General features: G+C 44.0%; 1 protein-coding gene across 5 annotated transcripts in view; it reads right to left on the reverse strand.

The window, feature by feature from the left end:
- Positions 1-14,814, reverse strand: part of wdr95 (WD40 repeat domain 95) — a 226,868-nt gene that overhangs the window by 198,905 nt on the left and 13,149 nt on the right. Inside the window, exon 1 of one of the 5 annotated variants that reach the window (XM_068033525.1) lies at positions 1,335-1,388. The exons of the other annotated variants lie outside the window; for them this stretch is intronic. Within the exon in view, the coding sequence (XP_067889626.1) occupies positions 1,335-1,340 (6 nt within the window). The 5' untranslated portion in view covers positions 1,341-1,388. Of the gene's footprint in view, positions 1-1,334; positions 1,389-14,814 lie in introns of those variants that run through there. 5 annotated transcript variants of the gene reach the window in all.

Consider the following 14,814-nt stretch of genomic DNA (forward strand, 5'->3'; position numbering starts at 1 on the left):
ACAGTGCCAGAAATTTATCCATCTGATCAGTCAGATAATCTAGATTTCAATAGCCCATTGACTTAATAAGTCAATAGAATTCAGCTGTCTGATTGAAACACTTGAAATCTAAAGAAGAGCTTCTCCACAATTATATTGTTGCATATTCACAAATATTTGCTGAGTAGCTAAATATACTGAGTGCAAATGGAAACTACATTTTAGCAGATAAGAAGATTTTGTGACAAGGGTTGTGGTGTCAATTTACTGCCAGCATACAATGGGTTGATACAGTTCTTGTATTTATTATAGTTCAATGAAGTCTAACATCCACTCTGTACCTCTCACTACAGTAACCTGTAATTTTAATCAGACACAGTATGAGGGGATCAATGAGTTCACTTTATTCAGTCTGTGATATACTATCAATTTCAGAAGTCTTTGTCAGTACCTATTATTCCCATTGTTAGTTTCAAAAAAAGCACAAGAGCGTTTTATAATTGTTAAGACATATACACAGACTCAGTTCTCTGCTGTATCTCTGCTGTGTACAGCTCGGCAAGATATGCTTTGTCCTGAAAAGTATACACACAGCCAGTGTAAAGTAAAATTCACAGACTAAAACTAATTGTTTTTCCACTATTTTCCCCAATAATTTTTCAAAGAATATTTACTGACTGCGACATTTCCTTGTGACTTTTGGTTAGGTAATTTTTATTCCCAGAAAAGAGGACTGGAAAATTATGTTGTAGAGTTGGAGAAAAATTATTTGAGAAATAGACAAAAGTTTATTAAGCATTATGCGTTCACAAGAAGAATATTTTTGGTGACTCGTTGCAGATTCATTGATGCAAGAACAGCTAATTATTAATGAGCGTAGGCAGTTACACTTGGTGCAGTTTAAGTGTTGATAGCTGACTAATCATTGAACCATGTAAAATCCTTGTGAAATAAAACTGTAGGGCATAGATACAGTGAATAAACGATTACAAAACCATAAGATGATTCATATTCCATAACTGGTGCTGATTCAAGATACAGCCGACTACTAAGAAAATTATGTTATTGAACAAACTCAGAATGACTGGAAAGCTTTAATTCTATTTTTCTAGCTATTGGAAAGATTACTATTTCAAAGAACAACATACCTGGCGCACCAGTTGAATGAAATCCATTGCTTACTACGCGGCTAATAATACATGCAGTTATATCTACATACCGTTTCCAAATACAGAAACATCTAAATCTGAAACACTTCACGATATTTTGAATCTTCTTATCTACAATTAATTATTTCTATCATCTTAATTTTCAAAGTGCAATCAAGATACTTTAAATTGTTATATTTTCCTTACCTGCATGCTTGTGAAAGTCCTTTGATAATTAGACTAACCCACCTACTTTGAAGCTTCTAATTCGTCTGGCTGCCTGCAAACCTACTATATTCCTGCTAGTCATAAATTATACATTCAAAACCAGCATGACTCTTGCAATGACAAGTCAGCCCCACAAGCACTCACACAGATTGTTGTGCTCAATTATAAGATCATACGTACGGCATAGTTCAAATTTGCTGTGCTTAGAAAACAGATGTAATTAATTGTACTCAACATCAGTTAGAACTAATTGCCACATTGCTACTAAGTTACAATTAATATTTGGTAGTCAGTAGAACAACTTTTTTAATTTTCAAAAACACAGAACTTTTTAAATCACCTTTTCATTCCTGCACTGGTGTTACGAAGGGCAAACTGGGACAGATACCAGGAAGATAATCTTTACATTTATGGTGATCAGTAGTTTGGACAAGTTGAATGGGGAGAAATGGTAGCTCTGGTGTTCTGGGTAAATAGAATTAAAGGATCCAAAGGACCTTCTTCAGACCTATCCTGAAGGAGGTGACTTGGGCAGAAGCTCTAGTATCTCACCGAATTCTGCTGATAAGAGTTTAGACAATTAGTGTTGGTAGGTGATTCTGGCATTGGGGGCACGGCAACATCGCAGTTGGATCTAATCATGGCATCACCTGACATCTACACACATGTCCACTTTCCAATAGGACTTCTCTCTCGACAGATGCTGCCAGACCTGCTGAGTATTTCTATCACTTTCTGTTTTTATTCCAAAGGACTTATTGGGTAGTGATAAGAAATGGGATTCTCACTAACTTTTGAGGATAATTGAAATATCATCTCATATTGATATCATCCAATGCCACCCATATAGGATAGCTAATTCAGCATTGACAAGGAACTGAATCTTTAATTCATTGGTCAGTATCGCTCAACGCTACACCAGACAGTGCATTTATCCATTGAGTTCTCAGGGAATTGTGGAGTACGAGTTCCTGAAATTTCCATACACCTTAGTTAATGTCTAAATAAAGTTACTGTCAAATATATAATACTCAAAGAGCTCTGCCTCAGGTAGTAGGACCACCTCCAGTAGCATCATATTATTCTTTAGCATTCTTGGGAAATGTTGCTTCTGCCACATTTAAATCAATCCTTCCACTTTCATGTGCTGCCAGATGAGAGGAAGAACTGGGCAAATAAATATGGCAGGTCACAAAGGGTCACATTAAGAGGCTGTACTCTCCTACTGTACTGGCTGCCATACATTATGCAGATTAATCTATCTGTAAGTGAGTCCTATTTACAACCAAAGATCAGTTTGCAAATATAAACTTTTGTCCTTGCTGGGACAAAAATCCATGTGTGTTTTCCTATTAAATGACCCCCTCCCGCAAGACTTTATTTTGCCAGTTCTAAATATTTAACACTTATAAAAGCAATCAGATCTAGTGGGCTCACAAGCGGTATACATCAAATCACTAAGCAGTAAGTTCATTGTACTCTCAGCCTGACTTTAGATTCAGATGGGTATCTACACAACACTGATGCCAGAAGTCTTTTCTACCATTCATGATACAGCACTTCAAGTTTCAATGTTACAATGAATATACTACAGAAAAAATGTGCAGAAACACAATCTTCATTGTGTCAAACTGTGAATCAAAGAATTGACCAAACAAATACCTATTTGTTTTCTACCAATAGATAAGTAGGTCTAAATATGCATGCCTAAAGTACACAGCACGTCATGTGATTATATGAAGAGGCTTAGACATTTAATGATATTATGGTCTAAAAGAAAGGATCAAATGTCACAACTTCACAGGGATGGTTTTAACCTTGACTTAGGCAGAAAACTGGCATTGCAGATCAGCCACTTGTACTAGTAACTGCACAATTTTTATTTCTATTGATTTTATGGTCAATCCACAATGCTAGTTTTAGACCCAGGCAGCAAGTTCAAAATTCACCCTCACATTCCCATAACATGAGATGAAATATTAATGCTGCCATTGTTACACCAACAGTGATATAGCTATTAGAGATCTGTTCTTCTTTTACTGGCGAGGTGTTGTGCCTTCTCTCTTGATTTGTATTTATTACCAGATGACAGATCCTTGGTCAGGGTGCCTCTCCTGTAGAAACTGGATAACTCTATTGGTAACATTATCTACCTCCACCTGTAATAGGAGAACCACTGACGAAGCTGTAGCTGCTTCTCCTCACTGTCACTTGTCATACAGAGAATTTCAAATGTATTGTGTTTATTTTCTCTTCATCTTGTTTTCCAGAATTGGCCTTTATAGCCACTCCAGGCGCTGCTTCACAAACCACTGACCACCTCCAGGCGCGTATCCATTGTCTCTCGAGATAAGGAGGCCCAAAAGAACTGACGAAGCTGTAGCTGCTTCTCCTCACTGTCACTTGTCATACAGAGAATTTCAAATGTATTGTGTTTATTTTCTCTTCATCTTGTTTTCCAGATCATGTGCCATCTCATTTCACAACACTTTGAGAATGTCTTCCAAAATGCAAGTTGGAATTACTTTTCCTTACAATTTCATATTTTTATGTTTGTAACTATTTTCTTTGAAGCAGCAACATAAGTACATTGGGTGCTATGAGACAATTACACAGGTAATAGAAGCTGACAACCTCCCCCAGTGGTTCAGTAACTGTACTCTCCAGTGTAGAACACAGCATTTATATAGAACCTTTAACATAGCAAACATCCCAATTATCAAGCAATGACACCAAGCCACATGGAGACACTACGGCAGATAATGGTGGCACAGTGTGCAATGGTTAGCACCACAGCCTCACAGCTCCAGCAACCTGAGTTCAGTTCTGGGTACTGCCTGTGTGGAGTTTGCAAGTTCTCCCTGTGAGTGTGTGGGTTTCTGCTGGGTGCTCTGGTTTCCTCCCACAGCTGAAGACTTGTAGGTTGATTGGTAAATTGCCCCTAGTGTAGGTAGGTGGTAGGAGAATTGTGGGGACGTGGTAGGGAATATGGGATTAATGTAGGATTAGTATAAATAGGTGGTTGTTGGTCAGCACAGACTCAGTGGGCTGAAGGGCCTATTTCAGTGCTGTATGTATCTATGTATGACCAAATGCTTGGTCAAAAATGTAGGTTTTAAGGAGCACCTTAATGGAAGGGAGAGGGGCATAGAGTTTTAGGGAGGGAATTCCAAAGCTTGGGGCTTAGGCAGCTGAAGTCCAATGTCCCATACTGCAAAGGACACATGTTGACACAGAGCGAGGGAGGAGAACAATGCGTTGGTTACTATAGCCTAGAAATTTCTATTGAAGCACTATTCATGGACAAACTGGGATACCTTTTGGAACAATTTATTCCTGTTGATTTATCTGCAATATTGCTCTTTTAGTCTATTGGCAAAACAGAGGGAATTCTGTCCCATACTTAAAAGAGAGCAATACAACATCCCCTAAATCAAAGGATACCAAATTGGAGTGCACGATGAAGTTATCAGAGGAACACAAGACGGCTTGCCTAAATTAACAAGAGCCACTGATGCACCCCCTCGAGGCTGTATTATGGGGTGAATCCAGCATATCTGAATGCCCACTGATTTCTAGATGTTGGATCTATCAGAGCTGCCTGTCAACTCTGTAAGTAAGTGACAAAATAAAAGTTTGATTTTAAAGAGCAATTGTGCGAGTGAAATCTCTGTGTATAATGCTGCTTTTATTCCCCCCCCCCCCCCCCCACATTTAGCTAAGACTGTGGTGGAAACAAAATACAATCATACTTAATAGACTGGCAGCTATCTGCAGATGTGAGACTGAGTTTGGTTAAGTTGTCTGCTACACTCAGGGCTGGATTTTGTGTTGGAGGCGGGGCTCCCGGTGCCGGGATGAAAAGGCAGGGGGAACCCCGCCTTGACCTCCTCACACCCCGTCTCCCACCCCCAGAGCAATCCTCCGGTCATTTAACCTCCAATTTTCCAGCCCTGGCATCCCTGTCCCTTTAAAGACGAGCACCCCGCCGCCAGAAGCTGCTGGCCAATCAGCAGGCTGGCAGCTCAGCAGTATCAGGAGTGTCACCAGGAGCAGTGGCCATGGCTGGTACTGCAGAAGCCTCGGTTTGTGTGTCTGGTTTGATTCAAGAAACTATTTGCATGCTGAAACTGAGCAGCCCTCAACTGAGCAGCCCTCAACCCAAACCACTGATTGTCGAACCTAAGATAGGTAAGGCAGGGTCGCTGAGGTCAGTTCAGAAGACCCCGGGGAGGGGTGGTCATTCAGTCCAGGGGAGGGGAGTCCCGGGGAGGGCGGGGAGGTGTAAAGTGATTCCTGGAGGGGGTCCTCCGTGGGCCACAAATTGCCCATGAAGGAGGGACCCTCCCCCAAGCCTATGGGGAAGGCACCTCAGTGTCCTCCTCACGTTGTAGAGCTCCCCCCCCCCCCCCCCCCCACCACTGCTGGTAAGATTCCAGCGGCGGCGGGAAGAGGCCCTTAATTGGCCATTAATAGGCCACTTAAGGGCCTCAATTGGCCTCTGGGCAGGAAGGCCATCATCAACCTATCCCACCACTGGGAAGATCGCTTGGTGAAAGGGGAAGCAATGGGCCCTCCTCCCCACTGCACCACCCCCCACCCCCGCCAGCCAATGCAATACTCCATGACCCCCACCCCCCCACCTCTGATCCCGTTTCAGGGGGCCACATAAAATCCAGGCCATAAAACACCACAACCTGCAGACAGCTAATGTCAGCAGGCACCCAGGAAAGTGCAGGTCTAAAAATCTGCTGTTGGGTTAATGGCTGCTGTTCTGCTGTCCCAGTAAAGTACAGAAGCAGAATCCAACACTGAAAGCATGATAGAGGGGCAGACCAATACAGGGAAGTCTGTACCCTCAAGGCATGATGAATGCCAGTCATCTAAAAGTGCTTGTGTGTCTGGTTTGATTCAATAAACTATTACATGCTGAAAACTGAGTAGCCCTCAACCCAAACTACTGAGCACTGTTTCCCACCATTATAGATAATGGTGCACATTCTCCCTGGGATGGCAAAGTCCTAATTCCTGTGCTTAATGTTACCATGTGTAAATGAACTTGCAGTATCAAGATTACAATTTTGACTTCTAGCCCCTCACCACTTAAGAGGCAGGGAACCAGTCTGAAAGACTTAGCTGCAAATAGTCTGAATGGCTTATTTTGTCTGATTTGTCTGAAAGCAGTATTTTCCAATGCCACTCATATGAGAGCTATGTGATAGGAGGCTGACTGTTGATGTAGCCAGTTTTTGTGGTTGTGTAGCTTCTAATCCTTTGCCTGAAGATTCCAGCTAAGCATCTCAAAGCACAATTGTTACCTGTAGACAAACACTGCTTCACGACAGATGTTTTAACAGCACCAGCAGTGATTTCAAGAGAAAATCTCACTTCTGCAATAAAACACAAGCACCAATGAATACCGCCATGCCAACTCAATTTGCCAACTTTCATGAACATTGTGCTGAGTATTGTTTTATCGTTGGTTAGGATATAGGAAAAGCCCAGCACAGGATGGCAACAGATGCTACCTGAAGAACTATGAAAGTGTAGGACAAGATAGTTTGGGCAGAGTTACATGGCACATGTGGTTTTCCTTAATAACAGGTGTACTTGCATCACTCCTTGAGCACCACCTCCAAAAGCCTAGTACACCAGTCTTCCTTTCTGCAGGGTAAGGCTGCCCCAGTTGGTTCAGATATATGAAACACTCTTTGATAATAATTCTGGTTATAGTGTGAGTTTTGCTGCATGGGCACACTGCTTCTGCCTATAGCTGCTACATGGGTGTCAGGAGCCATGGCTGTGCAAAGAAGTTTTGGTCTCGGCTGGTGCCATTTTTCCACTCTTCATTCCCCTGCAAATATGGGTGTCATACAATGTATCAGCAAAATGATGTCATAAGGATAGCAGACATCAAGCTGAATGATTCTATTCTGACAGTCACGTAATGTATGAGGGCCACCATTCTGGGTTTAAGCTTCCCGCAGGAAGCCTCACCCACTGGCCTAGCTTATTGGGAATTAGTGGGTACATTGCACTCGATTTTGCATTCCTTAGGAATAATTGATAGAAATCATGGGCAGTGGACCCACATTTGTTCAATATGCATGGCTGGTGGCAGAGTTTCCCTGCTCATAGCATAAACTTGGAGAATTGGCCATGCTATGTTCACATCGAGAAAGTAAAAACTTTACAGGTCACATAGGATACTGGGAGCTGAACTGAAAATTGTGTAGAACAGGAGTAGGCCATTCACTCCCTCAAACCTGTTCTGCCATTCAATTAGATCATGGCTGATCTGGATCATAACTCTATCTACCCGACTTGGTTCTGTACTTCTCAAAAACCTTACCTAATAAAAATCTACCTCCTGTTTTTGCTATTGAATGGCAGCTGTTCATCATTCTGCCATTCACACCTCCTCGAGACAATCTTTTGTTTCTTTACTTGTCCCATTACCACTCCCTTTGGCTTTTTGAGGGCGAGTGTTCCAGATTTCTTCTACACGTGTGAAAAAGTGCTTCCTGACAGCACCCCTGAATAGCCGAGCTCTAATTTTAAGGTCATGCCTCCTTGTTCTGGACTCCCCGACCAGAGGAAAAGGTTTCCTCTCAACGGTAAATCTAGGTCGGATGTTAGACTTCAAACACAGATGACCTAAAATTGGTCATGTACTTTTGACAGAAAGAACATTGGCTTGATTAACTAAAACTAGTTAGCAAATATTGATTAATTAGGCTGCTTCTGTTTCTTGGACACTTTTGGGCACTAAAACAATTTTCTCCATTTTAATACAGTAACTGCCATGTGATGCTATAAGGAAGAAGATTAATCCCAAGCAATTCTAGATAGAGTCTGTTTTTAAAGAAACAAAAGGATCGTTAATTTCTATCATCCTTTCTTCAGTTAAGATAAAATAGTTTTGGGCAGAACCTTTACGCAGATTAATGAAAAATCTGGAGATTTATTCTTGTTTACAATCTGGAGGGCAATCAGGTCAAAGTGACCTCAGGTACTATAAAGGTAATGCTGAACTTGTAACTGTGTTCTTTCTAAGAACACTTTGTGAACCACTGCCAAGAAATATACTGTTACTATTCATTTCAATATGGTTCATTTGCATGGTCTTTATCCTCAGCTTTTCACTTCTGTTGCCAAACTATGCTGATCAAACAATTTTCTCTATGAATATGCCAGTGAGGTGTGTGAACTTCACAAATAAGGCTACTATGCCTATTTGCCAGAAGGTGCTTGGTGCACTTTTTTTTAGTTTATCTTTCCAACGTCCCTGCCCTCCCCACCCCAGGCTCAATCTCCTGAAAGTGGATTCCTGCTGGGGTACCATTCCACTAGTGGCAGTATTCTTCACATTAGATTGAATGTCACTGGATATTCTACCATGGGGAGTGTCACAACAGAATGTGATTTGATACTAATCTAACAGCCACATATATACACTTTCCAGCTGATGTCACTGGATAGTGATCAAAAACAGAAACCCAAGATGATTTTTACTTTCCTAACTGCTACTCCTCTAGCCTAGAACACTTCTTCTTCTCTTCTTCTTTGGCCTCCTTGTCTCGAGACAATGGGTAAGCACCTAGAGGTGGTCAGTGGTTTGTGGAGCAGCACCTGGAGTGGCTATAAAGGCCATTTCTAGAGTGACAGACTCTTCCACAGGCGCTGCCGATAAAATTGGTTGTCGGGGCTGTTACACAGTTGGCTCTCTCCTTGCACCTCTGTCTTTTTTCCTGCCAACTGCTAAGTCTCTTCGACTCGCCACTCTTCAGCCCCGCCTTTATAGCTGTCCGCCAGCTCTAGCGATCACTGGCAACTGACTCCCACGACTTGTGGTCAATGTCACAGGACTTCATGTTGCGTTTGCAGACATCTTTAAAGTAGAGACATGGATGGCCGTTGGTCTGATACCAGTGACGAGCTCGCTGTACAATGTGTCCTTGGGGATCCTGCCATCTTCCTTGCGGCTCACATGGCCAAGCCATCTCAAGCACCGCTGGCTCAGTAGGGTGTATATGCTGGGGATGTTGGCCGCCTCGAGGACTTCTGCGTTGGAGATACGGTCCTGCCACCTGATGCCAAGGATTCTCCGGAGGCAGCGAAGATGAAATGAGTTGAGACGTCGCTCTTGGCTGACATACGTTGTCTAGGCCTCGCTGCCATAGAGCAAGGTACTGAGGACACAGGCTTGAAACACTAGGACTTTTGTGTTCCGTGTCAGTGCGCCATTTCTCCACACCCTCTCGGCCAGTCTGGACATAGCAGCGGACGCCTTTCCCATGCGCTTGTTGATTTCTGCATTGAGAGACAGGTTACTGGTGATAGTTGAGCCTAGGTAGGTGAACTCTTGAACCACTTCCAGAGCGTGGTCGCCGATATTGACGGATGGAGCATTTCTGACGTCCCGTTCCATGATGTTCGTTTTCTTGAGGCTGATGGTTAGGCCAAATTCATTGCAGGCAGCTGCAAGCCTGTCGATGAGTCTCTGCAGACACTCTTCTGTGTGGGATGTTGATGCAGCATCGTCAGCAAAGAGGAGTTCCCTGATGAGGACTTTCCGTACTTTGGTCTTCTCTCTAAGACGGGCAAGGTTGAACAACCTGCCACCTGATCCTGTGTGGAGGAAAATTCCTTCTTCTGAAGACTTGAACACATGTGAGAGCAGCAGTGAGAAGAAGATCCCAAACAGTGTGGGTGTGAGAACACAGCCCTGTTTCACGCCACTCCGGATAGGAAAAGAGGCTGATGAGGCGCCGCTATGCTGAATTGTGCCTTTCATATTGTCATGGAATGAGGTGATGATACTTAGTAGCTTTGGTGGACATCCGATCTTTTCTAGTAGTCTGAAGAGACCATGCCTGCTGACGAGGTCAAAGGCTTTGGTGAGATCTATGAAGGCAACGTAGAGGGGCATCTGTTGTTCGCGGCATTTCTCCTGAGCTGGCGAAGGGAGAACAGCATGTCAATGATGGATTTCTCTGCTCGAAAGCCGCACTGTGCCTCAGGGTAGACACGCTCAGCCAGCTTCTGGAGTCTGTTTAAATCGACCAGAGCGAAGACTTCCCCACTATGCTAAGCAGGGAGATGCCACGGTAGTTGTTGCAGTCACCGCGGTCACCCTTGTTCTTATAGAGGGTGATGATATTGGCATTGCGCATGTCCTGTGGTACTGCTCCCTCATCCCAGCACAGGCAAAGCAGTTCATGGAGTGCTGACAGTATAGCAGGCTTGGCACCGTCCTTCCCAGGGGCTTTTCCACTGGCTAGAAAATCAATGGCATCACTAAGTTCTGATTTTGTTGGCTGTTCATCCAGCTCATCCATGACTGGCAGATACTGGGCTGCATTGAGGGCGGTATCAGTGACAACATTTTCCCTGGAGTACAGTTCTAGGTAGTGCTCCCCCCAGCGGTCCATTTGCTTGCATTGGTCAGTGATCATTTCCCGATTTAGACTTGAGGGGGGCGATCTTCTTGATGGTAGGCCCAAAAGCTCTCTTAATGCCATCATACCCTCCTCTGATGTTTCCGGTGTCGGGGGCCAGCTGAATACGGCTGCATAGGTGTTGCCAGTAGTCATTTGCACAGCACCTGGCTGTTCTTTGTGCAGCACTTCTGGCTACTTTAAGTGCTACGGATGTTAACTCGCTGGGGGCTTTCTTGTAGTTCAACAGTGCAGTGCGCTTAGTGGCTATGACAGGTTCCAGCTCTTCAAAGTGAGATTGAAACCAGTCTGCCAAAGGTGGTCACTGCTGAGTCATTGATGGCGTCTCTGATGTGGGCCCACTTCGTCTCTGCATCCCCTGCAGGAGTGTTTTGAAGGGCTTTTTCAAGTGAATTTAGAAACTTATGTAATAGCTGTGGATAAGAAATTCTGTTAGTGTTGATGCGCGAGCATCAACTACAACAACTAATTCGGTATAAAATAGGAATCAAACATGGGAAGTCCCTTGTTAATATGGCTGTTTCACATTAGCCAATCTATTTAGCAACAGAGTCAATTGCTGAGCTCTTTGATGTGATTTATCATTCAGTGAAAGTTTCCAGTCAGTGTGAGCTAATTGAGTATCAGGATACTCTTATCTGTATGCTGGGCTATGGGTTTAATTTCAATATCCAATTTAACTCTGAGCAATACAGATATCACGCTTGTGTTGGTGAGAAGGGCCCTCCCCGTCAGATCCTTCATGCACACCCGAAGTCTCGCCCCCTCCGCACAGTGCCCCCGCGTTGGCTGTGGTGGGGAAGAGACGGTCGCCCACCTCCTCCTGGAATGTGCCTTTGCAAAGCAGGTGTGGAAAGAGATGCAGTGGGTTTTGTCAAGGTTCATCCCAAGCAGCTCTGTAACACAGGAGTCTGTGCTCTACGGGCTGTTCCCAGGGACGCACACCGAGACAAACATCAAACTATCAATTCGGTGAAAGACGCCCTTTGGTCTGCCCGAAACCTGCTGGTCTTCCAGCGCAAAGAGTTGTCCACCACCGAATGTTGCAGACTGGCACATTCCAAGGTCCAGGACTACGTGCTGAGGGACGCACTAAAGCTTGGGGCAGCCGCAGCAAAGGCTCGATGGGGAAAGACCACAGTGTAAGGTTCCCCCACCAAGCTGAACTGAGGGGCTGGACCCATGGGAAACCCCTCAAACTGTATCGTTAATATTCTGAATTGCTGTAAATGTAAAACTGTAATTGACATGACAATTGTGAAACGGAAGGGTTGGGAAGAAACTCATGACAGTATTGAAGGAAACTGATCTCCCTTGCAATGTTTGTATTTTTTGGTGCTGTTTGGAAACTGTTTGGCAATGTAATTTTTACAGATTTTTATGAATAAAGTATATTTTGGAAATTTAAAAAAAGCTTGTGTTAGAGAACCAACTGGTTCATTTAAAGCACATTAACTATAACTATTAAGGTCTGACAAATTTCGGCACATGTCTTAACAGTAGCCTCTGTTCAATGAGACAGATCCAAAATGTCTGATTTCTGGAAGCTTCTGCTCTCTCTAGCTCCACCCAGAGGCTTAAGCAATCAAAGCAGTGAACACAGAGCAAAACCATCAAACTCAGATCACTCAAACACTACAGATACATCTCAAGGTCACGTAGCTGCATGTGAAAGCAAGTTATTGTAATTACAGGTAACAAGTGAAGCCAGATTTGAAGAATTTTCAGCACCCCACCCAAATTCAGACAAAAATGACAAGCATGATTCCAGGAGATAGGGCTGTGTCGCAGATGTACAATTTTTAAATCTTTGTTTGAAAGTACTGTTGTCAATTTGAGCAGCTAAATACTCAATGGGGTAGATATTCAATTTTCCTCAAAGACAAACAACCAGTTCTGTGAAGTGAAATTAACGGAAGTAAAAATTGGCAGGTTCGCAGAACAGAATGCCAATCCGCAGTACCAGTTTTATACCTAGGAGGCCGGTTAAAAATGTTCTCAATGTGTTGCATGACATTCCTCTGTTCAACATTTGAAAGCAGACATTAACAAAGCTATTTTATTATACTGCTCATACCAGCAACAATAATTTCTACACTTTGATTTATTTTAAATAGCTGAGTCTGAATTGGAGACAGTCATTAAGTTACAAAAGGGATGAAATTTCCCCACGGGCATTGGAACCCTGACATTGGGACTATAAGTAGGTCCCGAGCCCGCATACGGCTTCAGTGCCCCTAAGGGAGAAACTTTATGTGATGTGGACTCCCAATTGGATGCCTCTGTGTTCCCCGACCAATTAAGGACAGCAGGAGGGGTCATGATGGGGAGGCCTAATGAGAGGGCCTGTAGCAGTGGACGGCTGAAAGCCCCACCAGGAAGGGCAGGTAGTTGAGCATGAAGGCATGTCAAAATGGAGGTGCTCTCAGATGTCTGCTGAACATGTATAAAAGAAAAAGCCCAGAGGTGTTAGGGACATCAGTGTGGAGAGGGAATTGCCCTACAGGAATGAATGCAGTCACGGCTGTAGCCATTGAGTCTTGTGGCTCTGTCATTAGGTCCTTGCCTGGAGGCACCAATGGTCCTCCAACCTGCCACCGGGAGGCTGCCTCCATGCAGTTTACGAGCTCCAGGCTCAGCGGGGGCCCATCCGATGCTGGGAAAGTTCCATCAGCGTGGGATAATGGCCTTTGATTGGGGCCTTAATTGGAGCTATTGGCGACCCACCTTTGTAGAGCAGGCTGCCAATTTCCCTGGCAGCCTGCCCATGAGAAAGTCAGCTGGAGATGAGACAGTATTGGGAAGCCATCCCAACAGGTTTTCCAGCCCTAAATGACAGATAGTCTGTAGAAAAATAGATAGGTCATGAAAGATTCCTTTTGATCACTTTGATAACTTGAGTTATGTCGGCAGGTGATAATGTGCACAGCTGAACAGAGAGGAAGTGTACAGCCATGTTATCTCTCAATACTGAGTCATTAGGTAAGTTCATTAAAAGGTGCAGAGCCCAATTTGAGGATAAATAGGCCAATGGTGCTGCAATTTACTGTCATCTAGGTCTCACTTCCCAATGTATAAAAACTGTTTATGTCTCTGTTCATTTACTTCAACAAAGTGACTAACGTGAAAGAACCTCGTGAAAGGAAACTGCAGCTCTGCCTGTTAGTTTTTGTTCTGCCATAACAGCAACAACTTCCATAGGCAAACTGGAACGCAAATCATTGAAGTTAAAAAAGAGCCTCTTTCTTACATTCTCAAATTAATTAAAATATAATAGGTAGGAGTGAGCTTGGCACATGCTGGTGCTGAGAACTGTTTCAAAGGCAGAAATTGGGTTCTATCAGGATGGAATCAATTGTGCAGCTATCTGTGTCAGATAGGTAGCTGCAGCATAAATGTGGCCTTCGATCATTGGGCCAATTTTAACTCCTGCTTGGGAAGCCGGTGGGATCTGACAGCAATCGTACGTGGGAGTCTTAGCTGGAGGCTCAGCAAATTTTAACTGCCAGGCCTCAGTGATTCTGCTAGTCAGCTGCTCACTCATTTCAGGCAGAAAGTAGCAGCTAGCCAGCAGAAAGAGCCAAAGATTGCACAGACCACTGCAGCAACAGGAGGTTGGCAGCAGCAAGGCGAGTCCAGACTTCGGGGGGATGGCGGGGGGGGGGGGGCGGGGTGCGGGAAGGGTGGACGAGTGGAGGGGGGAGTTGGGATGGTCTTGCAGCTGGGTGGAAGTGGGGAGCCAGGGGCTGCAGTTCCATGAACTTTTCTTGTGAGGTCCGAAGGAGCACTCCTGCTCTTCCTAACCCCACTAAGGCAAGTTGTCTTAAACATACCATAGGGAGAGTCACTGACTTCTCGGCAATTTTACTTGGTGGGGCAGCCAGAACTGATGTCACAGGGGAGACAATGACAAAGTGGTAATGTCACTGAACAAGTAATCCAGTGACCCAGGCTAATGGCCTGGGGACACAGGTTCAAATCCCATCATGGTAGTTGAT

The sequence above is a fragment of the Heterodontus francisci genome, chromosome 6 (genome assembly GCF_036365525.1).
Source record: "Heterodontus francisci isolate sHetFra1 chromosome 6, sHetFra1.hap1, whole genome shotgun sequence".
Lineage (NCBI taxonomy): Eukaryota > Metazoa > Chordata > Chondrichthyes > Heterodontiformes > Heterodontidae > Heterodontus > Heterodontus francisci.